At 41.4% G+C, this 19,825-nt stretch overlaps 1 protein-coding gene across 5 annotated transcripts; it reads left to right on the top strand.

Annotated features, from left to right (window-relative positions):
- Window positions 1–1,708: 1,708 nt before the first annotated feature.
- Window positions 1,709–18,479, top strand: LOC123759630 (glycerate kinase). Of its 5 annotated transcripts, none has more exons than XM_045744780.2 (5): window positions 1,709–1,777; window positions 2,080–2,258; window positions 3,313–4,616; window positions 7,376–7,500; window positions 16,260–18,479. In XM_045744780.2, exons 3-5 carry the CDS (start codon window positions 3,375–3,377, stop codon window positions 16,429–16,431), a joined length of 1,539 nt encoding a protein of 512 aa, XP_045600736.2. In that variant the 5' UTR covers window positions 1,709–1,777; window positions 2,080–2,258; window positions 3,313–3,374; the 3' UTR covers window positions 16,432–18,479. The 5 variants fall into 5 exon arrangements, with proteins under 5 accessions (XP_045600736.2, XP_045600740.2, XP_045600741.2 ...); XM_045744782.2 differs by having other exon boundaries at window positions 1,757–1,898; XM_069317059.1 differs by having other exon boundaries at window positions 1,757–1,898; window positions 2,080–2,249.
- The last annotated feature ends 1,346 nt before the right edge of the window (window positions 18,480–19,825 follow it).

Consider the following 19,825-nt stretch of genomic DNA (forward strand, 5'->3'; position numbering starts at 1 on the left):
TATACACTAGATGTGATCAAATCGTGACCAGACATAATGTCACCATGGTTGCTGAAGTATTTTGTCACCCTCGAGATTTCTGTCACCTTTGTCACGGTCAAGACAGGAAACTTTCCAGAGTTATGGAAAAAGGCAACTGTAGTCCCAATATTACAAAAAATGGGATACATAGCAGGCAATATATTACAGACCAATGTCACTGACACGTACTCCGTTTAAAGTGCTGGAGAAAGTAATGAGGCAGAAAGTGGGCACCTAGAGAGGGCCAACTGTGTAAGGAAAGGCTCCATAGGTTTATAAAGGGTAAATGGTGCCTCACAAGTTTGAGTTCTATGACAGAGATGATCCTTTTGAAGACATATTGACACTAAAGTACTTAAGGAATTTCCTGTCCCATTTTTTCCTTCGTGATCAGACGCTGTCTCATAATAAATAAATATCTCCTGTCCCTCCACTAGTTAACCTACTTTCTGAGGTGTTCACCATCCTAAAGTAGCCAAAAACTAGGTGAATATGTCCTCTTACGGAAATCAATGTTATAAAAGCCCTTAACCTATCTCAATGACCTACAATGGCAACACGCCTCTCTTCCAGTAAGACTTGGGGGCCTCGGAGTTTTAACAGCAACACAAATCGCTGTACCAGCCTTCCCTTCCTCCTCCTCCGCATCCGACAACCTTGTGAAGGACATTCTACCTGCTTACCTAGGTCACCTGGCAGGTGTACACAATCCCAATTTTATACACTGTGCCACCGAGTGGGCCTCTCGTGCTGGCCAATCACTTCACCACCATCAAAAGTCCACAAACAATCCAGCTGGGATGGCCCCATTGATGTAGACCAAGTTGCTGCAGAGTACTTACCTGGTTGATGGGGTTCTGGGAGTTCTTCTACTCCCCAAGCCCGGCCCGAGGCCAGGCTTAACTTGTGAGAATTTGGTCCACCAGGTTGTTGCTTGCAGCAGCCCGCAGGCCCACATATCCACCACAGCCCGGTTGGTCCGGCACTCCTACTTAGTTGCTGCAACAACACAACACGACATTGCTCGCCTCACATCAGTAGCAGCCCCACATGCAGGGGAATTCCTGTTAGCAACCCCAATGTCAGCCACTGGTACACGTCTCACACCACACGCCCCCCGAATTGTATTGGCCCTCCGTCTTGCTGCCTCAATCCACAATAATAGGTGTACTTGTGACAAGGTGGTGGCCGACAGGTACGGCATTAATGGCCTACTCTGGACCCCGAGCCTATATGCAACAGAAATATGTAATATGCAAGCTTGTTCACACAAATGTTACTCACGTGGCGACAGGAGCCTACGGCCTGAAAGATATTCCAGCGTGGTCGATGGGGATATAACCAATAGCATCCACAGTATGTCCAGGGAAGTGAACTAGTATATCCAGCTGACGAGTCACAATAACGTGGCTGAAGAATGGTGACCAAACCACACACTAGGAGAGACGCGATGTTTCGGTCCCTCCTCGACTGAGTCCATTGAGAACTAGTATATTGTATCAAGTGGATTTTATATGGTTAAACACACTATTAATGCAACAAGAAATATAAAAAATTTAATATATATATATATATATATATATATATATATATATATATATATATATTTATTTATTTATTTATTTATTTATTTATTTACACACACACACACATAATACACGAGAAACATTATATTTTGGGTAAGTAGCCCCTATGGTGTGATAGTGTAAACAAAGTCACGTGGGAGCGGACTCAGAATAATCACAGTATCCATAAAGTAATAATAATAATAATATTAATAATAATTTATTGACAAGAAGGTACAATGGTTTTGTGAGATTACATAAGATTGGTATTTCTACATTCTTGCAAAGCTACTAACAGGCATAACATTTCGGGTAGGTCCTTAATCTAACATATCAGGAAAGATGAACATTAGAACAATAACAAACTGTCTTCACACAACACACAGACAATGTTTAAATCCCTAAACATGATAAACATAAACTCACTCCACACATTCTCTTGTGCTATTTATATCCACAGAGTTATTAACCACAGGTGCTTTTTCACTCACAGAGGTATTAACCCATTGAACCGCCTACCCGCCGAAGCCGTAACTGTCAAAACTGTGATGAGTTTTATAATACACTGTACCTGGAAAAGATCATCAAGGCAAATGGTGGAGATCTTCGACAAGCCGCCCTCTTCCTGTCCTCGTCGAGGCCACCAGGGTTAGTTGCCCTCAGGTAAATTAAGTAAATATTGTAGCTTCTGTGGTTTTTCTAAGGTAGTCTTACCTAAGGAAGCAACCGAATTGTTCAGCTCAGAAATAAGCCTTTGTGTAAAGGTGAAAAGCTTCTTTCTGACCAAACCACTCATTTGCTCCCATTATCTCCCATTTTTTTTTTTTTACTTACCTCTTTTACCTGAGGGTCACTAACACTAGTAGCCTCGATGAGAACAGGAAGCCGGTGCCTTGTCAAAGGCTCTCCCCTCCCCCCCCAATTTGCCTTGATGATCCTTTCCAGGTGGATTTTAAAACCTAACAGAGTTTTGGCATTTGCAGCTTCAACAGGTAGACAGTTCCATGGATTTATAACCCTGTGGGTGAAAAAGTATCTATTTTCAGTCCTACATTGAAGTTTGTTGAGTTTGAAACCGTTGCTCCTTGTTTGTTACATTTGATCTTTTGAAGAATGTATCATCCTCCATCTTGTTCAATATTTTAAAAATTTCAATGAGATCTGCCCTGTCATGCCTGGTTTGTAGTACTGTATTGTTAAGCCTGTGGTCCTCAACCATTCTTGATACGAGAGATTGCTTAGCTCTGGAATGTCCTTTGTTGCCCGATGTTGCACTTCTCCTGAGCAACTATGTCTTTCTGAAGATGAGATTTTTGTTCTGATTTTCCTTATAGTGTCTAGGGTTCTAGTTGGATGAATTGTGAGATGTAGGCAGTGACATCTAGTGTTGGTTTCTGTTAGTGGCCATTGGGCCAAGTAGCAGAGTGCTCTTCAGCAGCATCTAACACCGAGTAGTGCTTGGTAAGGGGTTTGATTGTAGAGGAATGATCCTTCTGGAGGTCAGTCCAGACTAGATAGTCTTCTCCAGTGTTTTCCTTGCTCCAGTATGACCTGACAAGGACATTTGAAAAGACCATGCTGGGGTAAAAATTGTTGACCTACCTGACTATATTTAGCCAAGTCCTGTGACTGGCAAATGCAAGGCATTGCCTGAGGGAGCAACTGAATGGCCTACTCATTAAGTTTCCTTCTACACTCAAGATCTTATTTTTAACTTTACTTACAGATGGATGATTCCTGCAGTTTCCAGAAGGCTTGCTGTCTCTGAGACAAGGTAGTACTGTACAAATGAAAAGTCTCACAATGGCTGCCAAAGTTCTAAGATCCAGTGTACAAGAAAACATCTTAAGAATTCAAAAGGCATTCTTGGATGGTGTGAATGCTGTTCAACCACATGAGCTTATTGGAAAATATTTAAAACAAGATACAGATAAGTTGTTCATTAATGGTACACAGTTTGACCTTCAGCAAAATGTGTATGTGGTTGGATTTGGAAAAGCTGTTATTGGAATGCTTCAGCCCATTCAGTTAGCATTGATGACTTCAAAAGGTGAATCTCACCTGAACAGAGGGATCTTAAGTGTTCCATTTGGGATTCAGAGAACACTTGTTAATAAACTTCCTTTGTTACCAAGTGAGACGTCATACATTGAAATTTTGGAAGGTGCCAAAGAAAATATTCCTGATGAAGCTTCATTTGCTGCTTCTAAAAAAATAGTTTCACTAGTGAAGGAATTAGGAAAACAAGATCTTTTATTGGTTTTGATATCAGGCGGAGGCTCGGCTCTCCTGCCGTACCCAGTTCCTCCTCTTACATTAGATGAGAAAAGTGAAATGATTAGATCACTAAGCCATGCAGGAGCATCCATCACTGAGCTCAATACTGTTAGAAAAGTCCTGTCTGTTACAAAGGGAGGGGGATTGGCAAAATTAACCAATGCAAGAATTGTTTCCCTAATTCTGTCAGATATTATCAACAGCCCCATTGACATGATTGCCAGTGGCCCTACTGTACCTAACAGAGATGCTCCTGGAGCTGCTGAGGAGATTCTGAAGAAATACAACATATCAACTCCAGAATGTATCTCAACAATTATTCAGAAGAAAACAATAAATTCTTCGTTGTCACAATTTCCCCATGTTACTAACCTCATCATAGGTAGTAACGAAACAGCTTTGGTAGGTGTTGAAGCTTCAGTAAGGGATGATAGCAACAGCCTCTCATTGGTCCTCAGTTCGGCTCTCACCGGTGAAGCCTCTACTGCGGGTAGAAATATAGCGGAGCTAATAGTGGCCATGACTCACATAATGTGTGGCCATCAAAGTGAGCTCTCAGAGCATTTACTCTTGGATTTGTGTGTCAGTGTGGATAAAAGAAAATCCATCACAGAAATCTTATTAAAGAGTTCAGAATTCAAATATCCTATATGGTTAATTTTTGGTGGTGAGACTACTGTTACTGTCAGAGGATCAGGCCGAGGAGGAAGAAATCAAGAAATGGTCCTGTCTACCAGTGTGGCTCTAGAAGAGGTAATAATTTCTCCCATGGAATTTCATACACTTCTTGAATTATACCCTCTTTGTCTTTACACAATACAGAATAATATTGTGTTAGTTAAATTATTATGTTTTTGTATTTGTTAATAACTACAGTAGGATCCCAATTTTATATAAGGAATAAATTTAGAGTATTTGTTCTTTGCAATTATTGAGAGCTTTTATGTCCGAGCCTGACTTGCTCTGCCAGTAGGTGGGTGCTTACTGTAGCATTTCCTCATCATCTGGTTTCCCTCACTTGACAAGCCAGTTTTACATGCTAGTATACAAGTTTCAAATTATATTTTAATCTATTAGACCACTCCATTAATACACAATTTTGTTAAACAAAATTACAAGGCAGGAACTTTTATTTATTTATATACAAGAACATACATTGGGTTATCTTGAGATGATTTCGGGGCTTTTTTAGTGTCCCCGCGGCCCGGTCCTTGACCAGGCCTCCACCCCCAGGAAGCAGCCCGTGACAGCTGACTAACTCCCAGGTACCTATTTACTGCTAGGTAACAGGGGCATTCAGGGTGAAAGAAACTTTGCCCATTTGTTTCTGCCTCATGCGGGAATCGAACCCGCGCCACAGAATTACGAGTCCTGCGCGCTATCCACCAGGCTACGAGGCCCCGTCCCGTTGGGTTGTGAGAGTATGAAATATTGGGCTTCTTACATTCTTGCAAAGTCAGATGCATAATGATTTAACCAGAAACGTTTTAAGGCCTAATAGTCTATTATGCATTGCTTTTTAATGTGTATGTTGTTCATTTTACAGTACTGTAGCATATTCAGTACATGTACTTCTATTTACATGTACAAAATTCATTGACTAAAAATATATATTATTTTCCCCTTGAGATCCTTATCATTATTTAAAGTGATTCACATTTACACAAGGTCTCTAGAAACATATTCTGACATAACTCAGGATCCTATGGTACAGTATCTGCGAGTCAGAAGTAATATCAGAGGATGCCAGCATCTCTTATCTCAACCTCTGTGTTTATTACCCCTGGTTATTACTTACAAAATGATGGACTTGTCTCGGGTTGTGTAATTTGTTAAGCAAATCGTGGTCCATTGGTGAGGCGTGCATGTAGGATGACCCCAGGATGCTGGTTCGGTCTCACCAACCTGCTGTTCTTACACTGCCTATATCACTGCCCAACACTATTCTTACAGTGCCTGTATCACTGCATGACACTTTTCTTACACTGAACAATCAAGTGGACTCCTGTAGAAAAACCAGAATAGCAAGCTAGCAGGGACAAAGAACAGCAAAAAAGTTGCTACTGTGACTCATAGAAGCAGTGCAAACAACCTGATAATGGCAACATCAGCCACAACAGCAGATAACAAGGCAGAATATGAGGTAAACCCAGAAAAGGGACAAAGACCTGTCCAGAAATGCAGAAGAAGACTCCTGCAATGCTAAAGAATGGATGACATCTGTCAGGTGGATGCGAGTCCACCACCATAAATGCTGAAGGCAACTAGGGCACTTGGATGTGGAACTGCCAAGCCTGCCATGTGATGCAGGGCAGAAACACACACAGTACTGTTGCAGCCATGATGAAAGGACCCCAGATAAAGACCTGAGAAACCAGGGCAGCCTCTCAGTCAACCTATGGATGACACCAAGGTTGTCACATGCCCAGTGAAAACAAAAGGTTATCTACCAACCAGAATAAATTCAGGACCTCACTAAACAGCCAGGAGCAGAAGAAAACTTTACACAAAAAAGGCTATATCCAATTCAGAGTCAATGCACAGGATTTGCAGTAGGTACTAGGTGCAAGTCCCATTGAGTCATACTTGAAAGAAAAATAAGTTAATAGAAACTCGTGCTTGGGGAAAGGGGCAAATCCAGGGAACGACCTGGAACCCAGAAACCCACATGTGGGACAGTGTAAGATGTATCCAGCTAGTACCAGGATGAAAGCTAAAAAGACTACATCCATATGGAGCAATGAACCCACAGGGCCAGAAACTAAACTGCAAAGAGGGTCAGATGGCAGCTACAGACCCTCCCTCACTCTTCAGTAATCCCAGTGCCCCTGTGACCTTTCTCTGGTGCTAAGGAGGAAGGACGTGGGTGATGACAGATAGGGCTATAACAGACGGGGCAATAACAAGTGGGGTGATAACAGACATTGCGATAACTAGGAAAACCCCAAATGCCAAAACACGAGACTCATCCCGAGAGACAAGGGAATCATTTGGGAAGAGCAGGCCCCCCCCCCCTAGCCTCCATCACATATCCAGAGGCTACAGCATCCTAAATGGATATTTTTAGCTTATTTAAAAGGAAGAAACTCATAGTTATTTGTTTTTAATATTTTAAGAAATGCATATACAATAGTGATGTTTCGTGGTTGAAAATATTGGGGAATCCAGGGATTTAAGGGTACCATCCACCCTGCTCTCAATACTGTACAGCATTACTATACTGACTCACTCTTAAGAAGACTATTAAGCATGCTGTCATCAACCGAGCATTACCATAATTATTCCTCTTTATCCACCTTAACATAATAAAAAGACACCACCTTAACATAATAAAAAGACATCACCTTATTCATAAACTTATATACAGTATTTGCTTTGTGGTTCAAATGAGGTTTTGTGTTTTAATAGAACCTGAAATGTTTTAGGCATTGCTGATTTTATCAGGATTGTCAATTTTTTTCATCATAAACAAAAGCACTGTAGGCTTATCCTGATGGTTATATACATTTCAGAAGCTTCATGGATCAGAATTCATTGGAGAAATAATTTTTTTGTCTGGTGGAACTGATGGCATCGACGGTCCTACTGATGCAGCTGGAGCTCTCACATACTGGTGCTCTTCAGAAATTGGCATCAGGTAAATGAAACATATTTATTTAATTACATTTTTCATTTGTTTATATCTTACAGTATTTATTATTTCCAAATTAAATGGTATATTTAGATTTTCCTTTAAAGCCCAATTTTTAGCAGTTCATATAAGCATTTGCTGGGAGAAACGCCCTTGTTGGCTCCCTGGAAGCTAGCCACCTGGATAGCTCTACACATCCTAAAATCTAAAAAACACTTTCGACAGAGTTCCACATAAGATGTTGTTCTGGAAACTGGAACATATTAGAGGTTTTTTTTTTTTTTTTTTTTTTTTTTATTATTTTCTACCACAGACGTGGCCACACATTTACAGTGCTAACCAGCATATATACATTTTCTTCTGTCCTCCATGGACAGGGTTAGAGAAATGTTAAACATAGAGTTCAGGGGTTTATTGAACACTCAACCACAGAAGGTGATTCGGTGCTTTTAAAATGCTAAGCTAACCTACATACGTAAATACATAGATACACAGATTTACGTATGCCCTACATAAAGTGTTTGATGTGTCTTTTACATAGTGTCATTAATGTACATTCACAAAGGTGAAATGTAATTCTGATCAGCTTCCATATATACTTTATACCCATACATATACATACATATACACACACATGCATTCACATACATCTGTCTTATTTACTCTGACAGGGTGAGATAGCTGATAAAGAAACTAGTGTGCAATTAAGCACTTAATCACTGAAGGTGATGAAGGTGCTTTTACAAGCTCAGGTTATATAGTTACATCATATAACATTGAATAAATGATATATTGAATATAACATTGAATAAGTGATATATTACATGGTCAATCTTGGATACAAGTCCAATATATCATCAAGTGTTCCAGTACTCATATAGTAATTACAGAGTTCAGCATACCTTAGCCCAGGAGGGCGAAAGTCAGTCAGTATGGGACATTCTACAATATAATGTTCAAGAGAGTGCATGTTTTCTCTTTCACAAAGTTGACACATTGTGTACTCGACATTTGGGTTTTGAGAAAGCTGCCAGATACGTCTATATCCCAGGCGTATTCTGGCCACTATAACATCACATTGCCGGGTTCTTATTCTATTAGTCCCATATGTGAATGTCTCCTCACGATATCTATCATAATATTTAATGCTACAACTTTCAGGTCTTTGTGAATTTGTTAGGTCGGTGAGATTTTCATTAGATATTTGTTTAAGTATTCTCTTTGTCACTGCTAATGAAACACCCATATCAATTTCTACCACTGGTTTTCTGCAGGCTGTCTTAGCAAGCATATCAACAGTGTTATGCCTTGAGATGCCAACATGTGATGGTATCCATAGGAATTTAATCTCAAATCTGTTTTCTTTAGCAGCTAAAACATTAATTCGAATATCACTGACTATTTTCTGGGTGTCACTACTATGTGCATTCAGTGCCAGGAGTGCACTCTGTGAGTCACAGTATATAAGTCCACTGCCTTTGTCTTTTAAAAATTCAGTGGCAAGGTATATGCCTGCAAGTTCGGTTTGAGTTGTACTTGCCCAGTCATTGACGCGCTTCATTGCTGTATGTACGAGAGAAGATTGTTCAAATATGTTACATGCACATCCGGTACATCGTCCACCTTCTTCTACAGAGCCGTCGGTATAGCACTGATAAACATCGTTACCCATACTCTGAGTACTTTCAGTGATGCTTTTCAGTGTTAACTGTTTTAATAATGTGGTGTGCACACTATCTTTCTTGGGCGCATTTACAAAATCAACTGATAGATCCCAGTTATCCCATGGAGTAGTTGGCTGATTAATCATTAGTTGAGTTGGGTACATATTTAATATTTTGATGGAGTTGGCTACCTTGTAGAACCAATATACATAATCAGATTTCGTTCTTCTTCTATAGACCTCAGGTGAGTGCAGCATATTAGAAAGTTTAGCTTGAAACTTCATGTGTTGTCTAGATCTACTCAATGCCTTCACGCCGAAAACTGTGCTAATAGACAAAATTCTCTCACTTATGGTAGGTAATTTTAACTCTGCTCTCATATTAACTATTCTCGTGGACTTTGGAGCCCCAAGGATGAGACGCATAGCTTCATTTTGCAAGGTTTCAAGAGATTTCAGCTCTTTGTCAGTATACAGTGTGAGATGTAGAGCATTGTAGTCAATCACAGAGCGTATAAATGATACATAAAACATTTTAGCAAGTCTCACGTTGAGTCCATGATTGACACCAACAAGGACCCGCAAGGGCTTTAATCTCTCCCAAAGTCTCCTCTTGAGAGAAGAAAGGTACCCTGGGTCGTTAATGGGGACACCAAGGTATCTGTAAGACTCGCAGTTCTCAAGTGCTCGCCCATCTATATGATAATTGGGTGGTGGAATACCACATGGAATGAGGGCACGAGTTTTCTGTACAGAGATAAGGAGGCCACATTCCTCAGCTCTAGTAGCAAAAGCGTCGAGCAGAACTTGCATTCTAGGCTCGGAGGCAGCCTGTAAACATATATCATCAGCATAACAAATGACAGTGTCTTCATTATTAGTTGGAAGATCTTTAATAAGTTTATGCATCAGAACGTTGAACAACAAGGGGCTGAGGACCCCTCCTTGTGGAGTTCCCAGTTCAAAGTGTTTGCTCTCTGTGCTTTTAACATCATTAAACAAAACATATGCTGTTCGATTAGACAAATAGCCCTTTATCCATTTCAGTAATTTTCCTTGTATTCCCAGCTCGGCAAGCTGTTCCAGTATGATTTCTCTGTTTGCTGTATCAAAAGCTGCTGCTAGGTCGATGAAGACTGTTTGAGGGGAAGCTTCAATATGTGCGAAGTACTCAGCAAAACAGTGTTGTGTACTGAGCCCAGGCATAAATCCAAACAGTTGGGGTGACAGGTGCCCCTGTATACGATACATGAGTCGGTTAAGAACAATACGTTCAAGCACTTTGCAAACACACGATGTTAGAGATATGGGTCTATAATTATCTGAGTGTGGTTTGGGGATGGGAACAATGACACTCTTTGTCCAAGCATCGGGTAATACTCCTTCACGTAAACTCATTCTGTACAACACTAATAATGGATTACCTGGTACGTGTGAGACTAATCTCAGTAGACTGTAAGTAATACCATCCTCTCCAGGAGCAGTTGATTTTCCCATCTTTAGTGCATGATTTAATTCCCATTCAGTTACATCATTAAGGTCCGACACGTCGATAGCTGTACAGGCAAGATTGATGGTTCGTTGTCTGTTGGGGCGTGTGTCATCAAGTTTGTGCTGTATGTTAATTGGGAGTGAGTCGTAGCTCGATGTTAGTGCCCATTGATCAAGGAGGATGTTTGCTTGTTCTAGTGGGCTGTGATGCAGCGGTTTGGTTGGGCTGCTTCTAGAGATTTTACGTATCTTTTCCCAAACTTCAACAAGTGTTGTTTGCTCATTTATACTTTGTAGGAACTCTTCCCAATGTTTATTACGTATGACGTTGCTCATGTCTCTCACCTCTCTATTTGCAACTAGAAATGCATGCAAGTCACCTTGTGCTTTGGTTCGTTTGTACGCATCTCCAAGTTGCTTTACTCGTTCATGTTCTTTAACAAATACGGGGTCAAGGACCCACTTGGGTGGTGGTAGGTGTTGCCCACTTCTGCTAGGCTTACGACCTGTTCCCCAACACACCTACGTGTCATAGTAGGTAGTAATCGTATCAACGAGATCTCTGGAGAAGGCTTCTACATTCGTTATTGTGTAATCTTGATACCATTTTGAAATACAATTAATAAAGTGGTCATGCAAGCCATATGGAATATTCATTTTCCGTCTCTGATGCCTATTAGGTACGTCACACTGTACCTCATAGGAAGCAGAAACTGCATAGTGATCACTAACTAAGTGATTTACCAACGAACATTCCATCCTATCCTGCACAAGGTTTCTACCCATTACATAATCAAGTCTGCCTCCCAATAAATGAGTTTGGGTATCCGTAGTATACACGGTTAATCTGTTGTCATAAACATATTTGATAAATTTGCATCCATTATCATTGTTAGTACTGTCTCCCAGCGTAATATGTCTAGCATTAAAATCTCCCATGTATATTGTCCCATGATTGTCTAGATCTGGGAACAATGTTACATTGAGTTTCTGGCTTCTGGCATATACGTTGAGGAATGAAAAGTGGCCTGCTGTAGTTTGTACATGAAAGTGATGGTACTGTGTGTGTACATTGTGTGACGTGCTCACAAGAATGTGCGGTAAATCACTTCTGACGTATGTTAATAGGCCTGTGGCGTTACTGTTATTATAGGATGCATACCCTCTGATCTTTGGTGGGGTTTTGTTTATCATGTTGGACGTGTAGGGCTCCTGTATGGCAATTATATCTATGTTGTTACTGGTAACATGTGCAATTAGGTCATTCAGTCTTTTGTTGATGCTACGAATGTTCCAACTGAGAAACCTAATGATCCTTGTGTCAACAGCAGCCATCGTCTTGGTGTTGTTCCTCCCTGGGACTGGTGGTCCCATTGTTGTCCTTGTCCCACTTACACAATGCGTCAATAAGTGACTCTACGACGTAAAGAGCCACACCAACCTGGCGTTTTGTGTCGTCAGGAACATCTGGTGACATCATCAGATTCTTGATCACTGAGTAACTCGGGATGGTCCGCGAGTGAATGCTCTCTGTAAGTCGTAGGGCATAATTACTATCACGCAGAATATTATCTTTTTCATTCTCGTACTTGGCTTGAGCGCGTTCCTTAAGGACATGAATAATTTTAAAATATTCTGATGCAGGTCGACTTCCTTTTCCAGTTAATGTTTCTGTGTCACTATCACTGTTGTCATCCCTGAGTTGACTGACGACGTCGCTGCCACCGCCTCTTCTGTTGTCGCTCTCTTCTCTGCCGCCGCTGCTGCCGCCGCCGCCGCTGCTGCTGCTGCCGCTGCTGCTGCTGCCGCTGCTGCTGCTGCCGCTGCTGCTGCTGCTGCCGCTGCTGCCGCTGCTGCCGCCGCCGCCGCTGCCGCCGCCGCCGTCTCCACCACCACAGGAACCTTTACCAGCGCGGGTCACGGCTGTGACACAGCGGCATGGAGGCTGCTGTATCTCTTGTGGAGGAGCCTGACGTAGCGTCTGTATAATTCCAGTCAGTTCTGCTACCTGCGCTTGCAAGGCTGCCAACTGTCCTTTAACTGTTATCTCAGACTGTTGTGTGTTGTCAGGGGCGTTGCTGGTACTGTCACCGTTATGGGGTGGGTCAACAGTACTAGAGCCGGCATCAGTAGACACTTGTTGAGTATCGGGCACTTGCCTCCTTGTGCCAAGGGAGGCTAGCCGTTTGGTACAATCTGAGTGCCAGATGGTGACTCCCTCCATACCACATCTGAAACACTTCAGCGGCGGTTTAGTTGGAGTCACAGTTTCAGGTTGTTGCCCTGCTTCTGTTACAGTGTTCTGTTGCTCCTGTTCCAGTTTTCTTTGTTCTCTGGTCTTCTTATACAGACAGTTCTTCAGTGGGTGATCACCGGAACAGAGAGCACACTTGGGTGTGGAGCACCAGCAGTGCTTAGCTATGTGGCCACTGCCACAGCACTCGTAACATTCCACAGGGCTCGGCTCCCACACCCTGAACGTGCTGGGGGGCGCAAACTCCCCACCAAACCAATACTTTTTAGGTGGCGGATCATGCTTCTTCCAGACTATGACTATTTGATTGGTGGGTTTACCATTTTTGGTCAACCTTCTTGCTTTGTGAACCCCGTCTAATTCATAGACCCACTCTAGTGGATACTCGTGATGGTATCTGTAGACTAGGTATTCATCCATCTTCTTGTTTCGCGATGGATTATCTTGGAGAGAACTTTATACCACCTATTGTTCCTTGCTGAAGAGCACCCACAACTTCCTTATTCTGTCTTGAAACGTACACATATGGGGAGTTGACATGTGGACGTAGGAGGTCTACAGAACCAGGTTCGTACGCCTTGCTCAGTTCCCTGCTCCAAACAATCTTGTCAGCTACACTCGTGCCTTTAGGGAAGGCCAGGCGCGTGTACTCTGTCTTTGGTGCTAGTGGACGTCGTCCACCCTGTTGTTCACCACGCTTTAGTTTCCTTCTCTGATTTTTACTTAACACGGTCATAAACCCATCACTGGGTGGTGGGGTGACAGTGTCACTGGTCATGGTGGGGGGGAGCCTTGATGGCCCGGCAGCTGCCTCCTCCATTACTGCTTCTTCAGGTGACATTAATTTGAAATAATATCGTCCAATACCTGGTTAATATCATTTATAACCATGTGATGATGAATAACATGACAAATGGCAGGGCAAGCAGCATGCCCTACCAGTCATCAGCGCCAACAGTCATAAACCTGCTCTGAGGGGAAGAGCACTCTCAGTGGGTTGGAGAGTGCTCAGACGACTTGGATAAACACTTGGATATTCCTCTCGGTTGGTTGGGACTCGCAGAGGGTAGCCCTCAGTGACTTATTCTCCTATGTGTGGACAGAATGTCCCCTAAGACAGCCTAACCCTGCTACAAGGGTGAACAGATGCCCAAGTCAAGTGGCCCCCCAGATTTTACAGGTAACCGCATGGGCCACTGGACCGTTCCACTTGACCTGTTGAAATGGCGAAATGAGGAGAATAAGAGAAAGTGGGGAAGATAAGTCTTATAACTAGGAATGTACAGTTGCTCTGTACAAAGCTGGCATCATTGTAGTGTTGGCGGCTGTCAACCTCCCGCCAGGGAAGGGATAGGGGGGACCGTTGGGTCAGCGCTCTAACCGCAAGGGTCAAAGGTCCGTGGGGGACAGATTACGATCCCACAACTCTCTTTGCTGTTTGGTGCCTGAAGCTGTAGATGCCCTGTGGTTCTTGCTAGAGTCTTACAGTGAGTCCCAGGTACACTGTACAGGTGATGCTGTGTTATTAGCACCAGCAATGCATTAAATACAAATGTTTGGAAGGCTTCCCCTAAGGGAGCGGAGGGGGCAGGCTAGCCTGCCTCCAAGCCTCAGGCGCCACTCCCTAGTTCACTCTAGGGTTCCTTTGATACTAGTGACTTATGCAACAGTGTTGGAACACTCAGCAGCACAGTAGTAATAATGTTCATTGTCTACATAAACAATCTACCAGATGGATTACAGAATTATATGAACATGTTTGCTGATGATGCTAAGATAATAGGGAAGATAAGAAACTTACATGCTTGTCCTGCCCTTCAAGAAGACCTGAACAAAATAAGTATATGGAGCACCACTTGACATATTGAATTTAATGTGAATAAATGCCACGTTATGTAATATGGAATAGGAGAACATAGACCGCACACAACCTATAAATTATGTGAGAAATCTTTAAAGAATTCTGATAAAGAAAGAGACCTAGGAGTGGTTCAAGATAGAAAACTAGCACCTGAGGACCACATAAAGAACAAATCCACAAGGGCCGTGATGAGGGTTCGAACCTACATCCGAGAAGATCCCAGATGTGCCTTAATTGATAGTGCCACGACATGGTAAAAGAAATTTACTCTTAGATCCTCAACCGTTTTGTTTTGGGCGGCACATATCCGATTTGGTATTCCCAGCTTGACCTCAAGCTAACTGGGCTGCCATCTGGCAGTTGGGTGATATAACTTGTGGTGGTAATAGCCTAACTACTATATTCCTAATATTTTCCTTGCAGTTGTAAGTTTTGGAGCTCTATACCTTTCTGGTAGTATTTACTCTTGGTCTTGAGTTGAGTAATTTCCCAGACTTCTTGTATCTCTTTGAGTAGACCAGGTTCTGGCCTTGGTCTGTAGTGGATATTTATGACTCACAAGGGCCTGGTGGTACATGTGTAGAGCTATCCAGGTGGCTAGCTTCCAAGGAGCCACCAAGGGACCCACGAGAAGGAGGAATTTCATTACATTCAAGGTTCAACACTGGATTTTTGTTAATATCATATATTCATTGACCAACTACTGCTGTCTGCATCACCAGAAAACAGACCGACTCACACAAGATCCATGTGGTAAGACCACATCTCTCATATCTGATGCTTGATTTACCGCATCTTCTTCTTGTCGCGTAGACACCACTATTACCCTGTGCATTCTGTAGGACTAGTTGGTCTATGTGTAGGGGCTCATGCTTATGCTTATTATATTTAATTACCAAATCAGTGTTCACATTGAGCATCTTGTTACCATTCTTGACTTCAGCTTTTATTTCAAGGTTTTCTTTTCTGGTGCTGTCAGCAGTTCCTCACCATCTTTGAAATTTTCATTTCCTCCTTTGGGGAGACTTCTTTTGAGTTGACCCTGTGCTGGGTTTTATGTCAGGTCTTGGTCACTGTACAAGGCTTCTTGAAGGGAAGGCCAGTAATTAGTGTACAGTGTATATGTGCACAGTGTACACAGTGCATGCTCATGTGTGCATGTGCTTAGATAAAATAAAAAAGCAATTAGAAAAACTACATAAATCACTGATGAGGAAAAGAGGACATAGTACAATCAGTTACATGAAGGTTATGTTTATTAGTTATAGTTATAATTAAACAGTATTCCTCAGTACTGAGTTGATCTCTGACACTCATGTGGTCTATGATACAGAGAGGGAGTAAGATGCTTGTCCCTGGAGGGTAGTGTGTGTGTCCTGGATGCCTGTGATAACTAGTCTCATCTTGTCTAGTGTGTCAGCAGAGGGGGAACTACTGAGGTAGGGGCCATAAAGGGGCATTTCTTACTCTCACTGCTGTATTTTTGTTGCCATCAGATCACAAGCACAGGAAGCTCGGGAACAAGGCCTTATTCCAGAGGACTTCCTTGGCATCAATGACTCCTATACATACTTCACTCAGCTGAGTGCTGGTCAGTATCTTCTTAAACCTGGTCATACTGGGACCAATGTTATGGATTTACAAATCATTTTTATTAATCCAAAATAATGAGCTAAAATAATATTAATGTATACATACTGTATAAGATTTATTGGTTGGCTTTAACTGTGGATGCATTATAATGTAAAGTAGAGAACCTCATTGTGTGACAATGATGGTTTCTTGCAATGATCATGTGTGTAGTGCAGCTGCATCAGTCTTCAACAAAATCTCAAACTCTACAACTTCCCTGGTATCTTGGTATCTGTCATATATATTCTAATGTTAAACATGCTACTTTATAGTGATTGTACTGTGTATTATTTTACTGTTGGTTCCTCCTTGTTGTAAACTGGGGGAGCCTGCTAGGGTTACCACAGGTGCAGAGTACCGTCTAATGGGGTTAGGAGAGGCCCAGCCCCCAGGGGAAACAGAACCCAAATAAATAATGATGTATGAAAAAAAGACTGCTGTCTAGAACAGATCACCTAACCCTGAACCAGATGGGTGATGGAAATTCCAGCTGAAGTTTAACCTTAATATAATTAAATTAATCCTAAAACCCCCAAGTGCAACAGAAATACTTTACCATCTCGATCTTACTTTAAATCTCTGACTCGCATAGGCAGGAGATGAGATCCACATACAACAACCTAGTGGTAAAGTCTACGATTCCTTAAGGGACAAATTTACTTAACCTAAATGCATATAATTATATCAGATACGTGTTCAATGGCGAGTACCTGGAACTCAAGGATATGACTATGGAACACAGAAAAATGTACACTTAAAACTGAAGGGTGGCACGTGGTAATGGTACTTAGTTACACTTAAGAAGTAAGAGTAGGAGAGGAGGAGGGGACACCTAACCAACACGTCCAACTAAGCCCAAAGATGCTGCAGAAGAGAGCCACCTACATCCTTCCCAAGTGGCTCATTGCCTGGCTTTATCACCTGATCATACAGTAACCATTTACTTATCCTCTAATACAATAATTAATTGCCATCATTCAATTCTTAGTATAACTGTAAAATCATTCAATTCTAGTATAAAGCCTCGATCCTAGCTTTACAATACACTAACAAACTATTATCACAGTGTAACTACAAAACTAGGAGCATCAAAATGCTCTTACGTCTGGCAAGGACGCAATCGAGACATTTTGGGGCAAGCCAGCCTGTATATTAACATACACACATTCCTTCCTTACCCCCAAACCTAACTGACTAGCCCTATCATATAATAATATATTTATTAAAACCTTTTCACCAAATAATATCCATGCATTTAGAGCCTATCATGAGTGAAGGGGGTCCTATTTCATATGTAAACAATTGCTATACGATCCTGGACCATCTGCCCCAGTGCAGTACTGGCCCCAGGGTCATAACACTCTTGAACCGATCCTGCTGCAGTATACACCTACTCCTTGTTGCTCATTATTTACATTTATTTTTTTTTGGCAAAATAGTCTAACTTTTGCTGAAATAATTATCCAAGCGTGCTTGAGACTTTTCTGCATCTGGTACAATGATTGCTTTGAATTTTTTTTTTAAATTGCCTTGATTTTCATGTGATTTGTACAATAAGTTTTTAGTTCAAGGAAAATGAGGCAGAGTAGTGGAATGTACACTAATATAGTACAATTTATATATATAAAATACTGAAGTTAATTCACAAAAATAAACATAATTGGAATAAAAAATTCTGACCTTCATTATTATCCTGTTTTCCATTCCTGTTGGGTGGGGAGGTATCAGCCCTAAACAAATTGTAGAGCAGTACTGAAAGAGCAGGTTAAACATACTGTACTCCATAAAACGCCATCTGCATGGTCAAGCTCCCATATATATATAGAAGCCAGCCAGCCACCACCAGCAGAATACAGTGCTCATACCTGTTAAACCTGCTGCCACACTACCCTGTGTGGTGATAGATTTATATAGTTTTGCACATAGTATTCCAGCACCATTTATTTTTATCTTTAACGTAACGTTAACTTGTTTGTTTGCTTTTCGTTTTTGCACAGTGTTTACAGTCAAGACATAGAGGATATATTTTTATGTTATGTAAATTGTTAAATTAATTTTTTGTCATAGTAAAGTATTTAAATTTTTACTCTTTGTACTTTATCCTACAGCTCCCACATAGTGAAGAGATCTACTTAGCAGTTTTATTTACTTTGTCTTTACTTTTTTTTTTTTTTAATGTGCATGGCATTCCATCTGCCCTAATAGCCACTGCTTTATTACCCATTTTACTGTCACACTGTGCAGAGAATGCAGGTGGAGAGCATCAGAATTTATTAATGTTAGATGCTCTCCCCAACAACGAGGGGAGGAAATGACATTGAAATAAGTCCCCAAAGAACAACATCTCAAGGATCACTAAATTGCTGATCTAGAAAGTAGCCGACAAGATCTCCGCAGTAGCCATAATTTTGTATGTGGTACTAGGCAACTGAACCCATGAATGACCTGACCTATTTCCTTGTAGGACACTGTGTATTGACAAATGTTTCATTGTGGATTGATGGGGACAGGAGATGAAGACCACCACAACCAACACCTGAATTAGTACTTCTGGTTGATATACTTTTAGGCCATCATGGTCCAGTCGGTAGTGTGTGTGCCTGAAATGTTCAGAAGTGCATGTTTGATTCCATTGTGTGGCCTTAATATTTATTAATAGATTAATTACAGTCTTGGGATTTTATTGTATATTGATTCTATACTATCAGCAAACAACAGTTTGCTTCATTTTCTTTTAAATCAAGATTCATGGTTTCTTTGCTTTACTCGTACTTTGAGTGACCGTTCTCCATTTTAGGTCAATCCCCAATGCCAATGCTCCCCTCGCCTCTACGAGCACACAAGATTCCGTTCCTGTTGTATGGCCAGCCCTTTCTCTCAATTTGACACTGTACAAAATACAACCACTTTGCGTACCCAGAAGTGTACAAAGACAAACAACCCGCCTATCGAGGCTGATACACAGAAAATGACAATATTACGGCGCTGTAATATTTAAAATACTGTACACCTGTAGACCTGGTGGTGTTCAGGTGTTCGTTCCTTCGTTCTTGTTCTCTCTCTCTCGTACCCCAGCCTAATGAACTGTGGAGCTAGTGAGAAGCCAGCCTAGAATAAAGTACAGTATCTCCCTATTACACCTAGTTAGGTTTGTCAGCTAAGCAGGACTGGTTTTGTACAACAATATTATCAATTAATTTTATACTAAACAAAAATTTGCATAAATGTATAGGCTAGCATTAATAATAAGACTAAGAAATAGTTACACAAGATGTATATTGTATACTCCTATATGAAAATAGATGTAAACTTCACCATAAGGATGTTTAACAACTTTAAGAATACATAAGCTCTCAAATACAAATTTTCAATCGCACTTTCACAACTTTACACTGCAATCTTAGGCTAATCTCATGAAATGCCAAGACAT

This window comes from Procambarus clarkii, chromosome 8 (assembly GCF_040958095.1).
Source record: "Procambarus clarkii isolate CNS0578487 chromosome 8, FALCON_Pclarkii_2.0, whole genome shotgun sequence".
In the NCBI taxonomy this organism is placed as follows: domain Eukaryota; kingdom Metazoa; phylum Arthropoda; class Malacostraca; order Decapoda; family Cambaridae; genus Procambarus; species Procambarus clarkii.

Coding starts and splice junctions, on each gene's coding strand:
- LOC123759630 (XM_045744780.2), top strand. CDS start 3,375: ATGAAAAGTCTCACAATGGCTGCCAAAGTTCTAAGATCCAGTGTACAA. Junction 4,617..7,375: donor CCAGTGTGGCTCTAGAAGAG/GTAATAATTTCT, acceptor TATACATTTCAG/AAGCTTCATGGATCAGAATT. Junction 7,501..16,259: donor TCTTCAGAAATTGGCATCAG/GTAAATGAAACA, acceptor TGTTGCCATCAG/ATCACAAGCACAGGAAGCTC.